Source organism: Dictyostelium purpureum (assembly GCF_000190715.1).
Source record: "Dictyostelium purpureum unplaced genomic scaffold DICPUscaffold_59, whole genome shotgun sequence".
NCBI classification, from domain to species: Eukaryota; Evosea; class Eumycetozoa; order Dictyosteliales; family Dictyosteliaceae; genus Dictyostelium; species Dictyostelium purpureum.
The window spans coordinates 67,733-87,916 of NW_003519396.1; the positions used below are offsets into that span (position 1 = coordinate 67,733).

General features: G+C 25.4%; 6 protein-coding genes across 6 annotated transcripts in view; all 6 read right to left on the reverse strand.

The window, feature by feature from the left end:
- The window catches only part of DICPUDRAFT_149955 (uncharacterized protein), a gene marked incomplete at both ends in the record, with an annotated part of 9,808 nt that extends 6,913 nt beyond the window's left edge, over window positions 1-2,895 (reverse strand). Inside the window, 7 exons of the mRNA XM_003285981.1 lie at window positions 24-600; window positions 705-950; window positions 1,024-1,350; window positions 1,420-1,719; window positions 1,796-2,113; window positions 2,190-2,486; window positions 2,559-2,895. Of these exons, the coding sequence (XP_003286029.1) occupies window positions 24-600; window positions 705-950; window positions 1,024-1,350; window positions 1,420-1,719; window positions 1,796-2,113; window positions 2,190-2,486; window positions 2,559-2,895 (2,402 nt within the window). The remainder of the gene's footprint in view (window positions 1-23; window positions 601-704; window positions 951-1,023; window positions 1,351-1,419; window positions 1,720-1,795; window positions 2,114-2,189; window positions 2,487-2,558) is intronic.
- Window positions 2,896-3,594: 699 nt separating this feature from the next.
- On the reverse strand, window positions 3,595-8,148 carry DICPUDRAFT_149956 (uncharacterized protein; the record flags this gene model as incomplete). The annotated part of the gene is made up of 7 exons (XM_003285982.1): window positions 3,595-3,812; window positions 3,881-6,205; window positions 6,279-6,605; window positions 6,675-6,971; window positions 7,048-7,365; window positions 7,442-7,738; window positions 7,812-8,148. 7 exons carry the CDS (start codon window positions 8,146-8,148, stop codon window positions 3,595-3,597), a joined length of 4,119 nt encoding a protein of 1,372 aa, XP_003286030.1.
- A 446-nt stretch (window positions 8,149-8,594) lies between these two features.
- DICPUDRAFT_149957 (uncharacterized protein) lies at window positions 8,595-12,642 on the reverse strand (the record flags this gene model as incomplete). The annotated part of the gene is made up of 6 exons (XM_003285983.1): window positions 8,595-8,797; window positions 8,881-11,205; window positions 11,425-11,604; window positions 11,674-11,973; window positions 12,050-12,367; window positions 12,444-12,642. The coding sequence occupies 6 exons, from the start codon at window positions 12,640-12,642 to the stop codon at window positions 8,595-8,597; spliced, it is 3,525 nt and encodes a 1,174-aa protein (XP_003286031.1).
- A 156-nt stretch (window positions 12,643-12,798) lies between these two features.
- DICPUDRAFT_149958 (uncharacterized protein) lies at window positions 12,799-13,149 on the reverse strand (the record flags this gene model as incomplete). The annotated part of the gene is made up of 1 exon (XM_003285984.1): window positions 12,799-13,149. The coding sequence occupies one exon, from the start codon at window positions 13,147-13,149 to the stop codon at window positions 12,799-12,801; it is 351 nt and encodes a 116-aa protein (XP_003286032.1).
- Window positions 13,150-13,429: 280 nt separating this feature from the next.
- DICPUDRAFT_53982 (uncharacterized protein) lies at window positions 13,430-14,039 on the reverse strand. The gene is made up of 2 exons (XM_003285985.1): window positions 13,756-14,039; window positions 13,430-13,668 (listed from the first exon to the last, which is right to left on the reverse strand). Exons 1-2 carry the CDS (start codon window positions 14,024-14,026, stop codon window positions 13,445-13,447), a joined length of 495 nt encoding a protein of 164 aa, XP_003286033.1. The 5' UTR covers window positions 14,027-14,039; the 3' UTR covers window positions 13,430-13,444.
- Window positions 14,040-14,371: 332 nt separating this feature from the next.
- DICPUDRAFT_149960 (uncharacterized protein) lies at window positions 14,372-19,562 on the reverse strand (the record flags this gene model as incomplete). Its single annotated transcript, XM_003285986.1, has 3 exons — window positions 14,372-18,268; window positions 18,346-19,205; window positions 19,274-19,562. 3 exons carry the CDS (start codon window positions 19,560-19,562, stop codon window positions 14,372-14,374), a joined length of 5,046 nt encoding a protein of 1,681 aa, XP_003286034.1.
- Between the last annotated feature and the right edge of the window lie 622 nt (window positions 19,563-20,184).

A 20,184-nucleotide genomic window follows, 5' to 3' on the forward strand; every position in this document is an offset into this window, starting at 1 on the left:
TTGTTTGAAGTACTTAAATAGACATTGGATATGTATTATTCTTTAAACCACTTTCAGGATCTGATGCTGTAAAACTAATAGTAAATGCTCTATCTTTACTTCCAACATCAATTGTTTGAGATGATACTGTTAGTGAATTTAATACTGGTGGAGTTGTGTCTAATGAGGCTATTTCATCACTTTTGCATGTAAGGAAGACTTTATTAATACTTGGTTCATTTAAAAAGTACATAAATGGGTTTAGAGTTGCTGATACTGGATTTGGAGATGTTAATGAAAAATATGAAAATCTTTTGATTTTATCATATAAACCAACCTCGCTAATTTTGTAATTTTGACTTATACAAGGGTATGAAATTTTGATTATAAAATCATATTCACCCAAGAATTCATCACCGCCTTCTTTTACATCTTTTGCTGTGAATGTTATGTTATAAATAGACTGGTCAACTTCACCTCTAATTGTTACATATCCTGATTCGAAACCATTTATTGGATCTTCAATACTGATACTCCACCCAATTTGACCAATGTTATTGTTTTTATCAATAGTTATTGGTGATATTTTTTTTATATCCTTAAATATTGGTCCTTGTAAATCTAAATTTGATTTTTTAATTTTTAATTTTGTATCTAAAGCTTGGTATGTGATAACCATTGTTGAAATATATAAATCAAAATTAAATTCATTTAGTGTGTATTACATTCTACATAAAACTCTAATTCAAATAGTTTTAAATCTTCATTATATCTTGAATAGAATATATTCACATAGGTGTATGAAGTATAAACAGGGTTGCTAAGAATTGTTGCATCACGAATTATAAGCCCAACAGATCTATCTTTTGGTATTTCCGAGCTATTAAAGTACAATACATTATGGTGTCTGTGATTTGAAATATCAATATCATTATATAAAAATGAAACCTGTTTTATTGATTGGAAATTAACTGAAATATGAATAATAGTTTTAAATTAATATAATTTTTTTAATTTTTTCTAAATAATTTTTTATATATTTACAATTTTCTATTTCATATGGATTAATAAAAGGTTTAAATCCTTTGGTAGTGCTAATAACCTTATCAACTTCTAAAATTTCAACATTCTTAAATTCATCATATATCTCCAAGTGACTAAGAGAGACATCCAGAATAATTTCGTATATACCTTGATTTAAATCTCCTGAAACCAAAACTTCCACTCCATAGTAATTTCTATTATTAGTTTTATCTTTAATATAATAAAGTGAGTTTTGTGCACTAATTTCTAATCTTAGTAAATACATTTCTTTTTCCAAATGAATTATTTCAAAATCTAAAATTTTTGGGCCGTTAATATTTCCAATTTCTATTTTTAAATAATAAATAATTAGATTTTAACATTAATAGAAATATTTTTAAAAAACTTTATAAATACCATTGAAATTATAATTTGAAGAAATCACTTGTTGTGGAAATACTCTTGATTTTAATGAAACATATCCAACTTGCCAAGAATGATATCCACTTTTAACAATAGAGTTTATATAAAATCTATATCCATTGGCTGTTGAGGAATATCCGAATGGAAATCTAGTTTCTATTTTTTCTTCGTCCAAATCAACAATAATTGGACCAAAATCATATAATTGAATATCATTAAATCCATATGCTATTGTCAGTAAACCTCCTTTATATTCATCTAATTCTCCAGTAGATGGTAGATTTTGAATTTTATCTATTTTTATAATTTAAAAATAAAAAATTAATATTAAATTTTTTAAAAAATTATTTAAAAAAATTTCTATATTTACATGAATTCATTTTTGCATCAATTGAATAGTTTGATTTTTTAACTTCCCCATTGTTAATATAGTAAATACTATAATGTGTCATAGAATCATAGGTCGATGGTGCATACAAAAAAGTTGTACTATGTTTGTCACCATAAATTGGTTTGAATTGGGTATAATATAATTGATCGTTAACATTTATCTCAAATAAACTTGAATAAACAGAGTTGTTTAGTTTGAATTCGATAACTGCACCTTCATTATAACCAAATGTTTCTAAACTATTTAAATATTTAACATCTGGATATGTTTTAATATCATAAACTTTATCGAAAATACCTAAATATAAAAGTTTTATGTATAAAATATTTTAATAAAAAAGTTATTTTATTTTTTTTATTTATTAAACCTTTACCTTTACCAATTGGTTCCAATACAAAATCTTTTACATTATTATTACTTGTAATTTGTACACTTATTGGAGAAAGAGGAGCCATTTGTAAAATTACTACTCTTAATTCAAAAAAATTAGTCCCTAGTATGTTATAAAAATAATAAGTAGAGTAGAAACTAATATTTTCTAGAGAAGCCTGTGGATCAAAATCACCTTCCATTTTATATAATCTGAGGTACATATTACAATTGAAATCTAATAATGGTTTATAATAAGCATCACCAAATGGTTTAAAAGAAATGCTATTTAAATCAAGCTCTGTTTTTTTTTAAATAAAATTAACATCAAAGATATAATCAAACCTCTATATGTTTATTTTTTTATATTTACCTAAACACTCGCTTTTAAAAGTAAATGTTGAATTGATTGTATTGGAATAATTGCCAATTGGTGTGTTTAAAGTAATATCGATAACTGTTGCTGTTCCATTACTAATTTTGTCACCCAATTTAACATATTGTGGTTCATTAAATTCTAAATTGTCACAATCATCCTCAGGAGATTCTTCCACACACAAAACTTTATATCTAAATTCACAAGTTGTTGCTGATGCATATTTTTTTGAAAATCTGTTTTCAAAAACAATTTCTTCAATTATAGAAGCCTGTACTAATTTTATTGAAAGTATAATTATTAAAAATAATAAAATTTTATTTTTTATATTCATTTTAAAAATAAAATATATCCTTATTTTAAAAAATAAAATAATAGAAAAAAATTATCTTAATGTAAAAAAAATATAGTTTTGGTAAATGTTTAATAAAAAAACTTTAAAATTCAAAAAAATAAAAAAAATAAAATTGGTGTTCTGCGAAAAACTAAAAAATTTAAAAAAAAAAAAAAAACGAAAGGGATATTCATATGTTTATTTTTTAAAACATACTTATTATTTCACGATATTTATGATAATAACAAATATAAGAGTATTGTTAATATTCCCATTCTTTTAATTGATTTTTTTTATGTAAAAAATAAAAAAAAGTTAAAAATGAAATGAAAATGAATGATTGAGCACATGAAAATATTTAAAGAAAAAAAAAAAAAAAAAATAATCATTCTTCTGACATTTATTTCATCAGCTTTATTTTGTTATAATTGTATTCCAAACTTCACCAATAGTGTCTTTAAAAAATATTAAAATTTTTTATAAAAATTGATAATTAATTAAAGAGAGTTCATATAAAAATATATAACAATCGGGATTTATATATTTTTCCCAATAATTGAAAAGTTCTTTTTAAAAACAAATGCATAAAATTTAATATTATTAAATTTTTAAAAAATAGTTTATTTTATCAATATTTGAATCCACATAATAATAAAATATAAATAAAAATAAAAAAAATATTTTTAAAATTTTAATTATTTATAATTTATTTTCTCTCATTTCAGTCATTTTATTGTTGATCTTTTCGATCATTTTTTTATCTTTTTGTTTTTTCTTTATATTATATATAATGCATAAAGCAACTACAATGACAAAAGCAAAACCACCTATCACAATACCAGCAATTTTACCAGCACTCAATGATTTATTTGCACAAATTGATGATGCAGAGTATTGATCAAGTAATATAGAAAAATCTGTTTAAAAAATAAAAAAAATATTAATATTCTATGGTTGTAGGTATTATTATAGTAAAACTACTTACCAGGATCGAGGATAACCTTTTTGGTATAGTATGGAATTCTTAAACCAATATATGATTGGACTGAAGATGGTTTGGTAATTGCTTTCATACTAGAATCTAATAAAACATTTGAAATCGAACGAACTGTTGAATCAACGTAACCTCTTCTAACAAATCTACCATATAATGAATAGTCTTTAACTTTAATCTTTAGATAGTTAGAGTTATCACCTCCTGCAGTTTCACCAAATTCTTTTGATGAACATACACCATCGGATGTACTTGAGTTAAATTGTGCTGACATGATTAACTCTAGTCCGTTTAAGGTACTGTCGAAAGGATATTCTAAGATTTCAATTGTATATTTTAGAGTTGATGGGTTCATGGTTAGCTCTTCATTTGCAAATATAACTGTTGTTTTATTAACAAACCATTTTAAGGTTACTTTTACATTTGTTACGATGATATCATTTTTGTTGTTAGTTGTGTTTAATTTATTATAAAAATCGTATGTATATGGTTCAGTTTCTATTGAGGTCCAAGTATCTTCAAATGGATAAAGTTTTACAGTTTCACCATTAATATTAGTTTCTTTTAAAGCAACAATCGAAATTAACGAAGAATAAGTAACAGGATTTGTAGAGTTTTTATCTGGTACAGTAATCTCGATTGATGGGCCAGAGTTATTGCCTCCAATAACTGGTGGGTCAACAATTACAATTTGTGATGAGCAATCTTTACCAAACCATGGTGAAATACATAAACAGCCTTTATTTTCGACACATGTACCATGTGATGGGCCACCACAAACTGGATTTCCTAAACATGTTTGAGGTGCATTGGTTGGGATTGGAGTAGTTGGGGTATCTGAACTATCTTTTTTATTCAATGGAATATAAAAGTCATAAACAGTTGGTTTAATCTCTAATATATTGGAGTCTAATGATGATTTTTTGATATATACACTATATGGTTTATCAGTTGCTTTCACATTTTTAATTAGAAGTGCTGTTGAATAATAAAGTGATGGGATTTTAGTTTCAGTTTTACCATCACTATAGGTAATATAGGCTTCTGAATTTCCATTTAAATTTTGACCAAAAATCCATAAATCTCCACCTTTTTCTGTAATCAAACCATGAGATAATAAAACTGTATTTAATGTAAAGCTTGTTCTAATATTATAAACTATATCTAAACCTAAATTTAGTTTTAGATCCATAAGATCATTGGTAGAATAGCCATTAAATAAACCATTATTATTGATAAAACCATAAACTGATATAATAATATTATCTTTGTAACCAAAACCGAATGGTATTTGTAATGTGCATGAATAGGAAGCCTTTTGGTTATCAATTGAAATAATAGAAGATATACATTCAATAATTCTATTGTTTGAAGTACTTAAATAGACAATTGGATATGTATTATTCTTTAAACCACTTTCAGGATCTGATGCTGTAAAACTAATAGTAAATGCTCTATCTTTACTTCCAACATCAATTGTTTGAGATGATACTGTTAGTGAATTTAATTCTGGTGGAGTTGTGTCTAATGAGACTATTTCATCACTTTTGCATGTAAGGAAGACTTTATTAATACTTGGTTCATTTAAAAAGTACATAAATGGGTTTAAAGTTGCTGATACTGGATTTGGAGATGTCAATGAAAAATATGAAAATCTTTTGATTTTATCATATAAACCAACCTCGCTAATTTTGTAATTTTGACTTATACAAGGGTATGAAATTTTGATTATAAAATCATATTCACCCAAGAATTCATCACCGCCTGCTTTTACATCTTTTGCTGTGAATGTTATGTTATAAATAGACTGGTCAACTTCACCTCTAATTGTTACATATCCTGATTCGAAACCATTTATTGGATCTTCAATACTGATACTCCACCCAATTTGACCAATGTTATTGTTTTTATCAATAGTTATTGGTGATATTTTTTTTATATCTTTAAACATTGGTCCTTGTAAATCTAAATTTGATTTTTTAATTTTTAATTTTGTATCTAAAGCTTGGTAAGTGATAACCATTGTTGAAATATATAAATCAAAATTAAATTCATTTAGTTGTGTATTACATTCTACATAAAACTCTAATTCGAATAGTTTTAAATCTTCATTAAATCTTGAATAGAATATATTCACATTAGTGGTTGAAGTATAAACAGGGTTGCTAAGAATTGTTGCATCACGAATTATAAGCCCAACAGATCTATCTTTTGGTATTTCCGAGCTATTAAAGTACAATACATTATGGTGTCTGTGATTTGAAATATCAATATCATTATATAAAAATGAAACTTGTTTTATTGATTGGAAATTAACTGAAATATGAATAATAGTTTTAAATTAATATAATATTTTTAATTTTTTCTAAATAATTTTTTATATATTTACAATTTTCTATTTCATATGGATTAATAAAAGGTTTAAGTCCTTTGGTAGTGCTAATAACCTTATCAGCTTCTAAAATTTCAACATTTTTAAACTCATCATATATCTCCAAGTGACTAAGAGAGACATCCAGAATAATTTCGTATATACCTTGATTTAAATCTCCTGAAACCAAAGCTTCAACTCCATAGTAATTTCTTTTATTAGTATTATCTTTAATATAATAAAGTGAGTTTTGTGCACTAATTTCTAATCTTAGTAAATACATTTCTTTTTCCAAATGAATTATTTCAAAATCTAAAATTTTTGGGCCGTTAATATTTCCAATTTCTATTTTTAAATAATAAATAATTAGATTTTAACATTAATAGAAATATTTTTAAAAAACTTTATAAATACCATTGAAATTGTAACTTAAATAATTCACTTGCGGAAATACTCTTGATTTTAATGAAACATATCCAAACTGCAAAGAAAGATATCCACTTTTAACAATAGAGTTTATATAAAATCTATATCCATTGGCTGTTGAGGAATATCCGAATGGAAATCTAGTTTCTATTTTTTCTCCGTCCAAATCAACAATAATTGGACCAAAATCATATAATTGAATATCATTAAATCCATATGCTATTGTCATTAAACCTCCTTTATATCCATTAAATTCTCCAGTAGATGGTAGATTTTGAATTTTATCTATTTTTATAATTTAAAAATAAAAAATTAATATTAAATTTTTAATAAAATTATTTAAAAAAATTTCTATATTTACATGAATTCATTTTTGCATCAATTGAATAGCCTGATTTTTTAACTTCCCCATTGTTAATATAGTAAATACTATAATGTGTCATAGCATCATAGGTCGATGGTGCATACAAAAAAGTTGTACTATGTTCGTCACCGTAAATTGGTTTGAATTGGGTATAATAAAATTGATCATTTACATTTATCTCAAATAAACTTGAATAAACAGAGTTGTTTAGTTTGAATTCGATAACTGCACCTTCATTATAACCAAATGTTTCTAAACTATTTAAATATTTAACATCTGGATATGTTTTAATATCATAAACTTTATCGAAAATACCTAAATATAAAAGTTTTATGTATAAAATATTTTAATAAAAAAGTTATTTTATTTTTTTTATTTATTAAACCTTTACCTTTACCAATTGGTTCCAATACAAAATCTTTTACTTTATTATTACTTGTAATTTGTACACTTATTGGAGAAAGAGGAGCCATTTGTAAAATTACTACTCTTAATTCAAAAAAATTAGTCCCTGGTATGTTATAAAAATAATAAGTAGAGTAGAAACTAATATTTTCTAGAGAAGCCTGTGGATCAAAATCACCTTCCATTTTATATAATCTGAGGTACATATTACAATTGAAATCTAATAATGGTTTATAATAAGCATCACCAAATGGTTTAAAAGAAATGCTATTTAAATCAAGCTCTGTTTTTTTTTAAAATAAAATTAACATCAATGATATAATCAAATCTCTATAAGTCTATTTATTTATATTTACCTAAACACTCGCTTTTAAAAGTAAATGTTGAATTGATTGTATTGGAATAATTGCCAATTGGTGTGTTTAAAGTAATATCGATAACTGTTGCTGTTCCATTACTAATTTTGTTACCCAATTTAACATATTGTGGTTCATTAAATTCTAAATTGTCACAATCATCCTCAGGAGATTCTTCCACACACAAAACTTTATATTTAAATTCACAAGTTGTTTTTGATGCATATTTTTTTGAAATTCTGTTTTCAAAAACAATTTCTTCAATTATAGACCCCTGTACTAATTTTATTGAAAGTATAATTATTAAAAATAATAAAATTTTATTTTTTATATTCATTTTAATTTTAAAAATAAATTATTATTTTACAAATAAACAAAAAAACTTTTAGTTTTTAAAAAAATAAAAAATAGTCTTTTCGTTTTAAAAAAAATAAAATAAAAACTTTTTATTATGTTCAGTGGTTCAAAAAACCGAATCTAGATTGTTTAAGTGGTATCCAGGGAAAAAAGTTCCCACCCTGCATAAAAAAAAAATTTATTTTTTTTAATTTTTTGAAAATTTATTTTTTTTTTTTGTAATTTAAACAGAAAATGTTAATTTTTTATTTTATATTTTTCTTCATTATTAAATTTAAAAATAATAAACTATTATTTTATCAATATTTGAATCCAGATAATTATAATATAAAAATAAAAATAAAAATAAAAATAAAAATAAAAATAAAAATAAAAATAAAAATAAAAATAAAAAAAAAAAAAAAATATTTTTAAAATTTTAATTATTTATAATTTATTTTCTTTCATTTCAGTCATTTTATTGTTGATCTTTTCGATCATTTTTTTATCTTTTTGTTTTTTCTTTATATTATATATAATACATAAAGCAACTACAATGACAAAAGCAAAACCACCTATCACAATACCAGCAATTTTACCAGCACTTAATGATTTATTTGCACAAATTGATGATGCAGAGTATTGATCAACTAATATAGAAAAATCTGTTTAAAAAATAAAAAAAATATTAATAATCTATGGTTGCGGGTATTATTATAGTAAAACTACTTACCAGGATCGAGGATAACCTTTTTGGTATAGTATGGAATTCTTAAACCAATATATGATTGGACTGAAGATGGTTTGGTAATTGCTTTCATACTAGAATCTAATAAAACATTTGAAATCGAACGAACTGTTGAATCAACGTAACCTCTTCTAACAAATCTACCATATAATGAATAGTCTTTAACTTTAATCTTTAGATAGTTAGAGTTATCACCTCCTGCAGTTTCACCAAATTCTTTTGATGAACATACACCATCGGATGTACTTGAGTTAAATTGTGCTGACATGATTAACTCTAGTCCGTTTAAGGTACTGTCGAAAGGATATTCTAAGATTTCAATTGTATATTTTAGAGTTGATGGGTTCATGGTTAGCTCTTCATTTGCAAATATAACTGTTGTTTTATTAACAAACCATTTTAAGGTTACTTTTACATTTGTTACGATGATATCATTTTTGTTGTTAGTTGTGTTTAATTTATTATAAAAATCGTATGTATATGGTTCAGTTTCTATTGAGGTCCAAGTATCTTCAAATGGATAAAGTTTTACAGTTTCACCGTTAATATTAGTTTCTTTTAAAGCAACAATCGAAATTAACGAAGAATAAGTAACAGGATTTGTGGAGTTTTTATCTGGTACAGTAATCTCGATTGATGGGCCAGAGTTATTACCTCCAATAACTGGTGGGTCAACAAATACAATTTGTGATGAGCAATCTTTACCAAACCATGGTGAAATACATAAACAGCCTTTATTTTCGACACATGTACCATGTGATGGGCCACCACAAACTGGATTACCTAAACATGTTTGAGGTGCATTGGTTGGGATAGGAGTAGTTGGGGTATCTGAACTATCTTTTTTATTCAATGGAATATAAAAGTCATAAACAGTTGGTTTAATCTCTAATATATTGGAGTCTAATGATGATTTTTTGATATATACACTATATGGTTTATCAGTTGCTTTCACATTTTTAATTAGAAGTGCTGTTGAATAATAAAGTGATGGGATTTTAGTTTCAGTTTTACCATCGCTATAGGTAATATATGCTTCTGAATTTCCATTTAAATCTTGACCAAAAATCCATAAATCTCCACCTTTTTCTGTAATTAAACCATGAGATAATAAAACTGTATTTAATGTAAAGCTTGTTCTAATATTATAAACTATATCTAAACCTAAATTTAGTTTTAGATCCATAAGATCATTGGTAGAATAGCCATTAAATAAACCATTATTATTGATAAAACCATAAACCGATATAATAATATTATCTTTGTAACCAAAACCGAATGGTATTTGTAATGTGCATGAATAAGAAGCCTTTTGGTTATCAATTGAAATAATAGAAGATATACATTCAATAATTCTATTGTTTGAAGTACTTAGATAGACAATTGGATATGTATTATTCTTTAAACCACTTTCCGGATCTGATGCTGTAAAACTAATAGTAAATGCTCTATCTTTACTTCCAACATCAATTGTTTGAGATGATACTGTTAGTGAATTTAATACTGGTGGAGTTGTGTCTAATGAGACTATTTCATCACTTTTGCATGTAAGGAAGACTTTATTAATAATTGATTCATTTAAAAAGTACATAAATGGGTTTAAAGTTGCTGATAATGGATTTGGAGATGTTATTGAAAAATATGAAAATCTTTTGATTTTATCATATAAACCAACCTCGCTAATTTTGTAATTTTGACTTATACAAGGGTATGAAATTTTGATTATAAAATCATATTCACCCAAGAATTCATCACCGCCTTCTTTTACATCTTTTGCTGTGAATGTTATGTTATAAATAGACTGGTCAACTTCACCTCTAATTGTTACATATCCTGATTCGAAACCATTTATTGGATCTTCAACACTAATACTCCACCCAATTTGACCAATGTTATTATGTTTATCAATAGTTATTGGTGATATTTTTTTTATATCCTTAAATATTGGTCCTTGTAAATCTAAATTTGATTTTTTAATTTTTAATTTTGTATCTAAAGCTTGATATGTGATAGCAATATTTGAAATATATAAATCAAAATTAAATTCATTTAGTTGTGTATTACATTCTACATAAAACTCTAATTCGAATAGTTTTAAATCTTCATTATATCTTGAATAGAATATATTCACATAGGTGTATGAAGTATAAACAGGGTTGCTAAGAATTGTTGCATCACGAATTATAAGCCCAACTAATCCATCTTTTGGTATTTCCGAGCTATTAAAGTACAATACATTATGGTGTCTGTGATTTGAAATATCAATATCATTATATAAAAATGAAACTTGTTTTATTGATTGGAAATAAGCTGAAATATGAACAATAGTTTTAAATTAATATAAGTTTTTTAATTTTTTCTATATAATGTTTATATATTTACAATTTTTTGTTTTATATGGATTAATAAAAGGTTTAAGTCCTTTGGTAGTGCTTATAATCATATCAGTTATTATACTTTCAAAATTACTAAACTCATCATATATCTCCAAGTGAATAGGAGGGACATCCAGAATAATTTCGTATATACCTTGATTTAAATCTCCTGAAACCAAAACTTCCACTCCATAGTAATTTCTATTATTAGTTTTATCTTTAATATAATAAAGTGAGTTTTGTGCACTAATTTCTAATCTTAGTAAATACATTTCTTTTTCCAAATGAATTATTTCAAAATCTAAAATTTTTGGGCCGTTAATATTTCCAATTTCTATTTTTAAATAATAAATAATTAGATTTTAACATTAATAGAAATATTTTTAAAAAACCTTATAAATACCATTGAAATTATAATTTGAAGAAATCACTTGTTGTGGAAATACTCTTGATTTTAATGAAATAGATCCAACTTGCCAAAAACGATATCCACTTTTAACAATAGAGTTTATATAAAATCTATATCCATTGGCTGTTGAGGAATATCCGAATGGAAATCTAGTTTCTATTTTTTCTCCGTCCAATTCAACAATAATTGGACCAAAATCATATAATTGAATATCATTAAATCCATATGCTATTGTCATTAAACCTCCTTTATATTCATCTAATTCTCCAGTAGATGGTAGATTTTGAATTTTATCTATTTTTATAATTTAAAAATAAAAAATTAATATTAAATTTTTTAAAAAATTATTTAAAAAAATTTCTATATTTACATGAATTCATTTTTGCATCAATTGAATAGTTTGATTTTTTAACTTCCCCATTGTTAATATAGTAAATACTATAATGTGTCATAGCATCATAGGTCGATGGTGCATACAAAAAAGTTGTACTATGTTCGTCACCATAAATTGGTTTGAATTGGGTATAATATAATTGATCGTTAACATTTATCTCAAATAAACTTGAATAAACAGAGTTGTTTAGTTTGAATTCGATAACTGCACCTTCATTATAACCAAAAGTTTCTAAACTATTTAAATATTTAACATCTGGATATGTTTTAATATCATAAACTTTATCGAAAATACCTAAATATAAAAGTTTTATGAATAAAATATTTTAATAAAAAAGTTTTTTTATTTTTTTTATTTATTAAACCTTTACCTTTACCAATTGGTTCCAATACAAAATCTTTTACATTATTATTACTTGTAATTTGTACACTTATTGGAGAAAGAGGAGCCATTTGTAAAAACGCTACTCTTAATTCAAAAAAATTAGTCCCTAGTATGTTATAAAAATAATAAGTAGAGTAGAAACTAATATTTTCTAGAGAGGCCTTTGGATCAAAATCACCTTCCATTTTATATAATCTGAGGTACATATTACAATTGAAATCTACTATTGGTTTATAATAAGCATCACCAAATGGTTTAAAAGAAATGCTATTTAAATCAAGCTCTGTTTTTTTTAAAATAAAATTAACATTAATGATATAATCAAAACTCTTTATGTCTATTTATTTATTTTTACCTAAACACTCGCTTTTAAAAGTAGATGTTGAATTGATTGTATTGGAATAATTGCCAATTGGTGTGTTTAAAGTAATATCGATAACTGTTGCTGTTCCATTACTAATTTTGTCACCCAATTTAACATATTGTGGTTCTTTAAATTCTAAATTGTCACAATCATCCTCAGGAGATTCTTCCACACACAAAACTTTATATTTAAATTCACAAGTTGTTGTTGATGAATATTTTTTTGAAAATCTGTTTTCAAAAACAATTTCTTCAATTATAGACGCCTGTACTAATTTTATTGAAAGTATAATTATTAAAAATAATAAAATTTTATTTTTTATATCCATTTTAAAATTATAAATAAATAATATTATTATTTTACATATAAAAAAAACTTTTAGGTTTTAAAAAAAAAAAAAAAAAATTGTCACTGTGTTGTATTTGAATAAAAAATTTTGATAATGCTGAGTGGTTTTAAAAAGCGGAATCTTGATCGTTTAATGGGTATCCAAAAAAGTTTCCCATCTCGGCTGGAAAAAAAAGATTTTTATAGAGAATGGATATTTTTCATAAATTTAAAAAAAATACGTCATGTGAAAAAAAATTATAAATAAAAATTAAAAAATTAAAAAATAAATAAATTTATTCCACTTTTTCTTTATTATTTTTAATATTTAAAGGTTCTAATATTCTAATTAACTGATCCAATAAGTCTGATCTTGTAACAATACCTTCTAATTTACCATCTTCATCTACTACAGGCATACCATTTATTTGATGTACTAACATTTCTTTTGCGCATTGTATTACTCTTTCGCCGTGATGTGCCTTTTTATACAACATTGGGTCAACTAAAATATCTTTTACTTTTTTTTTTTTTTTTTATTTTTTTTTTTAAATATAATATTAAAAAAAAATGTTATATATATAAAATATTATTAATAACTACTTACCTTGGTAGGATTCTAAACTGTCTAAAATATCTTTTAGATCGTGTTCAAAAATACTCTTTGAATAGGATCTTAAATCTTTATCAGTGACCACACCTAAAAGATTATAGTTTTCGTCTACAACCGGTAATCTCTTGTATCCTTCACGAATTAATATCTCTAAAACATGTTTCAATGTATCTGTTGGTTTAACCCCAATGATTTTTCTTGACATTATATCTTCAACCCTAGCATTATATTCTATTTTTTGGTCCTTTGATAAAATATTATCCATTTTTTAAAAATATGAATTATAATTTCTTAATAAAAATAAATTATAAAATTAAAATATTAAAAAAATTTATATTTTAAAAAATTAAAAAAAATTAAAAATTAATTTCAAAGCAAAATAAAAAATAATAATAAAAAAAATTTAAAAAGTGTGTGTTTACAATTTGATAATTTTTAAAAAATAATTTAAATTTTATTTATATTAAAACTATTTATATTCTAATACTATATAGAATATATTTTATATTATAAATTAATATTAAATAATTTTTTAGATACTTTTTTTTTTTTTTTTTTGTTATTTATGCATACATTTATTTTTATTTTTTATAAATAATATAGTTTATTTTTAATTTGATGGTTTCCAAATTTTAATTGATTTATCGACACTACCAGAGAAAAGGAATTCTTTTCCAGAGGATATCATACAAGTAATTGAAGAATCGTGACCAACCAAGAGGTTATTTGAAGTAAAGTTAGGATCCCAACCTTTTATATTTGAGTCCTTTCCACCAGAGAAAACCGTTCCGTTATGGATACATAAACAATTGACCCAATCGTTGTGAGCATTGTTTAATAATCTGGTTTGTTGGAATTGATTACTTACAAAGAGTGTATCAGTGGATGTTTTAAGATTTGGTGGTACTTGTTGAGCCTGTTGTTGTGGAAGTAAACTATTGCTATTATTATTTAAAGTATTTGTTGGTATAGTTTCAATTGGATTGGTATTTGATAGATTTAAAATGTTTGATGAGGATATTTCCCATTTCTTAATTGATTTATCTCTACTACCACTATAGATTACATCATCCAATACTGCTATGCTTGTAACACCATCATGGTGAGGAGGTTGAAGTTTTTGAGCCAATACAAAACTATCACGATGGAATAAATTTATAGTATGATCTCTACTGGCAGTAACTAAATATTTGGAAGTTGTTGACATTGAAAAAATACTGCCGCTGTGATGAGATATTGTTGTTAAGGGTGTTTTAAGTGGTTTTTGCATGTGACGTATATCCCAAACCTTAAATGTACCATTTTCTAAACCAGCCACTACATAGTTGCCATAGGTAACCAATGATGTTACATCACTTGGTGTTTTAAAAATTGATAGATTTGCATTGGATGGTGATCTAATATCCCAGACCTTTACAATTCTTTCGGAACCCCCACTAAACATAAAGCCAGATGATTGATTTACACATAATGATCTTACAGGACCTGGACTAGAAAGATCCATCATATTATCACCAGTATTTAAATCCCAAAGCTTAATGTTTTTATCTGAACCACCACTATATAATATCTTTGGATTTTGTTCATCAAGAGTCAATGTTAAAAGACTTCCATCATGTCCATTAAAAGTCCAGTTGCAACGAAGAAAGTTTTCATTTGGATCGTGGGTGTTCTTTTTAATTGCCAATAAATAATCGTCAATATTTAATTTGTCTCTATATTTCTTTAATCTAGAATCTGGTCTAGGTTGTGATGATAGTCTTGTAAATACATCATTGCTTAAACTACCGGTACTACCAGTGCTACTATTTATACTACTGCCACCAGGATTTGAACTACTGTTGCCTTCAGCCAAACCAATTGGTGAGTTTTGAAGTGAAATAGTTTTCTTATGTTTATGAGTTGGTGATAGTGTACCTTTCTTTAAAGTGGAATCTAAAGCAATATCGGTATCTAGGAAATCTTTATCAAATACTGAATGATCTAAAATATTATCATCCAACGATGTCACAAGTAATGAAGGTGATGAGATATTTAATGGTGCAATATTCTTTGATGGATGATTTAAATTATTTGGTAATGATTGACTACTTAAAGGTGATGAAGTGGTTATTGGTTGTGGACTAACTAAAATTGGTGTAAAACCACTATTATTATTATTACCACTACTATTATTATTCATTGGTGGATAGCCATTTAATAAACGATTTTTTTCTCTTTTCTCTTTATCTAATTTAATTTCTTCCAATAATTGATCTAGTTTTTGACCTAAACTACTTGTACTTGGAGATGAGTAATCTTGAGGTGTAGTTGTTTCTGATATAATAGCTGGTTGTGATGGTAGTTGTTGTAATTGTTTCTGTGGTAGTTGATTTGGTTTATTATTAATTTCATTTGTTATATTTACATTGGTATTTATATTTTCACTATTTTTTCTTTCTAATTTGGCTGCTTTTATTCCTTCCATTAAAGCAAAAGAGCTACTTCTTTGCTCTAAAGCTTGTTCAGATATTGGAGGATGAATTGGTTGAATATTGGTTGTATTTTGCGATAATGGTGGAGGCATGGTATTTGAGGTAGATAATAAAGATGATGGTGATGGTGATGATTTACTTAGATTATTTAAAATTTGTTGATTCTTTCTATTTAATTCAGCATATTCTATACAAAGCTCTAAAGCAGACTGAATTAATTTTGGAAGTTTATCAAAACTGGTGTTACTAACCATTCTAAGAATTTCAGGGGCATCTAAACAATCATTTGATATAATAGCCAATTGGGTTTGAGATTTACTAATTTTTTCGTTTTGATTTTTAATATTTTGTTCAAGGAATTGTGATTGTTCGTTATATTCTGCTTTACTTAATTTTGGTGGTGTACTTGTGAATGCTTTCTTTAAATCGTTTGATTGTCTAACGAAAAGCTCTTTATTTTTAAAATCTTTTTGTAATAATTCCTGTAATTCATTTCTTTCTAAATTCTTTTGAATTTGATTAATAATCCATTCTCTCCAATATGGTTCAGCAATTGATTTTCTGAGAGGTTTTTTATTTGTTCCTGATGCTGTTGATGATGATGAGGAAAACAATGATGAAACAGGTGGTTTGGTTGATGAGGGTTTAATAGGTTGAATTACACGTTGTTTATGAGTTTCAATATCTTTTAATTTCCTTTTATATGATTCTGATTCATCAATTTTCTTTTGAAGTAATAAATCTTTCTTTTTGGACTGGTTCTTTAATTGGTCAATAATGACTCCAGACTTTCTTGCCTCTCTTTTAAGAGATTCTAATTCTTTGGCTTGGTGTTGTTTGGCATCATCACGTTTCTTTAGTTCATCTCTCATTTTCTTTAATAGATCTGATTTTTGTCTCTTGGTATCTTTGATATCTTGTTGAAGTGAGTCAATCTTCTCTTCACTCTTTCTCTTTAGATCCAACAAACGTTGATAATCTTTTTTATTTGAGCCAGAGTGTTGATCTAATTGGGACTTTAATTCGTTAATCTTCTTTTCATAGAATTGAGTAAGACGATATTTCTCATCCTCATAGGATGCAACTTTTTCATTACCAATTGTATTGTCTTTTTCTAATGCTTTTAATGCTTGATCCTTCTCTTCCCTAACTTCCTCCAATTGGCTCTCTAACTCTTTTAATTTTTGGTCAAATTGTTCCTTCATCTGTTGATATTGATGCTTTGTTTTTGATATTAATTCTAACTCTTCTTCCTTTTCAGTAATATATTGACTTAAATCTGATAACTCTTCGCTATCATCTTCAAAAAACTCTATTCCTTCATTTGGATTTTGATTTTGATCTTGTTGAGGTTGGTCATCAAGTTGCTGTTGATTTGTATTATTTAGTGCTGAATTAAACTGTTCGAATACCTCATTAAAAAATGTTTGATCTTTATTGGGTGAAAAATTATTTATAAAATTATATGCAAGCTCCTCCAATTGTTTATTCTTATTCGCCAATGCTTTATATTTGCTGGTAACCTTATTTGAAATATCTTCGAGCATATTGTTTTCAAATTCTAATTGTGAAACTTTCATATTTAAATCAAAAATTTCCTTTTCTTTTTCTTTATCGATTGAGTTATTAACGACAACATTATTGGTTTGATGTTGATGAGCTTGTTGTTGATTACTATTATTGTTATTTGGTTTTGACCTATTTATTGGTGCAGTTGCAGATGATGATGATAAAGATGAACTTGATCTACTTGGTCTAAATCCACTATTACCACTACTATTATTACTATTGCTATTATTATTATTATTACTAATATTTGAGGAGGGTAGGGATGCTGGTTTAATTTCTATAGTTGTAGTTGGCATTTGAGAAAGTATTGTGTGAATATCTAAATCTCTACAAGAGCATTTCTCTAATGTATCTTTTAAAAGTTGAATTTGGGCTTTATATAAAATAATTTGTTGTGTTACAGGATCTATATTTACAACTGGTTTATTCATAATATTTCTTGCTCTATATGCATATTTAAGTGTCTAAAATATAAGAAAAAATAGTTTTAGTATATAAATTATTAAAAAAAATAATGGTCAATTTTAAACATATTTCATACATTAAGGGTCTCTTCAAAATTTGAATCAGCAGGACTAACACAGGCCACCATTAAAGTTTTAGAATTACCACCAAGCGAGGATTGGAGCATACGAGTTAGTTTTGAATCTCTATATGGAATATGTTTTGCTTTATTGTTCAGCTTTCTAGTGTCACCCAAAGCACTAATAACGTTACCTAGTGCCAACAAACCACTATTGATATTGATACCTTCTTTTAAACGTTGACCCTCTGCTTTAGTTTTCTTTACTCTTTCGCTACCTGCTAAATCTACAAAATGAAACATTGATCTTATTGAGGGGTTTCTTTCATCCATCGACATATCCTCGTCATCTAAATCGATCTCCTCGACAACTGTAGTGCCTCCACCATCTATACTGTCGTTACTATTATCTTTTTTTAAAGGTAAACAATTACCATCTAGAGAAGGGGTTGTTGTTGTTCTGGTTATATGTGGTGAGTTTATTGGTGTTTGTTCGACTATAATTGAAAAAATTGCATGTGATCTACTACTGTGTATATTCATTAATGTTGAGCCAACAGTTCTTGATTGTGAACCTCTAATAAGTGCATCTTCCATCTGTTTTCTTGATCTAACAACTTCTTCAACTAAACCAGGTATATAAACTTCTCCATTTGATTTTTCACGTATAGGTAATCCACCTGGTGCTGGATACGGATTTAACATATCTCTAATTTCTTCGTTATATAATTCTAAAAATGAAACTTTTAATACAATTTGATGAGTATCTTTTTTACTCTCCAGTTTATCGAATACTAAATCTATAACTCTTGGGATTACACCTAAATCTTCTGAATCTATACCAACTGTACTAGTGCTACCCATTGTATGAGTTTTACCTAAATAACAAAATAATTGTTAATTAAATGTTCTATATATCTCCAATATTAATATTAATAATAAATACCTGAGCCAGTTTGACCATATGCTAAAATTGTCGAGTTATAACCTTCAAATAAACTATCTACAAGGCCATATACACACTGATCAAAAATTTCTTCTTGTTTAGATTTTCCATTAAATACATAATCAAATGTAAAGGTTTGATCTTTATCACCTATAATAACTTGGGGTTCATTATCTACATATTTTACAACTTCCACTGATCTTTCATTAATTTCTTTTGTTGATAAAGGCCTAACTCTTAATGCTACTCTGACACAATTTTCATTATGTTCTTCATTATTATTTGACATTTTATAAATTATTAATTATTAAGCTATCTATTATTTATTTTTATTATTGTTTATTATTACTAATACAATTTTTAGATTAAATATTTTTATATAATAATTTTTTTATTATTATAGTTTTTTTTTTTTTTTTTTTATTAATTTAATAAAAGGTCATCTTTTTTAATTTTATAACAATTTAAAAAAAAATTTATTATTATAAATATATATAATAATAAATAATGTTGAATTTATCACTTTTATATGGTATATTAAACTCTATGCGAATTGTGTGTTAAAAGTGTTTTTATTTTTTTTTTTTTTTATTTTGTTTTTATTTTATTTTTTCTTTTTTATTTATTTTAATTGAATTATTAATTTGCTATATTTATTCAAATTATTATTATTATTATGGAATGTTTTATGTGTGTTTAATTAAGGGCGTGTGGTGTAGGAATATATAAAATATGTGTGTGTTTATAAAAATTTTAAAGTGGGTGTGTTTGGTGCAGTAATAAAAGTATATATATATATAAAACTGATATGTTGTTTAAAATAAAATACAATACCCAAAATAAAAACAAACAATAAATTCTTTACGAAACACCAAACAAATAAATATAATTATATACAGTGTAAAATAAAT

Excerpts from the sequence above, each read along its gene's own strand:
- DICPUDRAFT_53982 (XM_003285985.1), bottom strand. The coding sequence starts at position 14,026 with ATGGATAATATTTTATCAAAGGACCAAAAAATAGAATATAATGCTAGG. Across the intron at positions 13,669-13,755 it reads CAGTTTAGAATCCTACCAAG|TAAAAGATATTTTAGTTGAC; the intron begins GTAAGTAGTTAT and ends AAAAAAAAAAAG.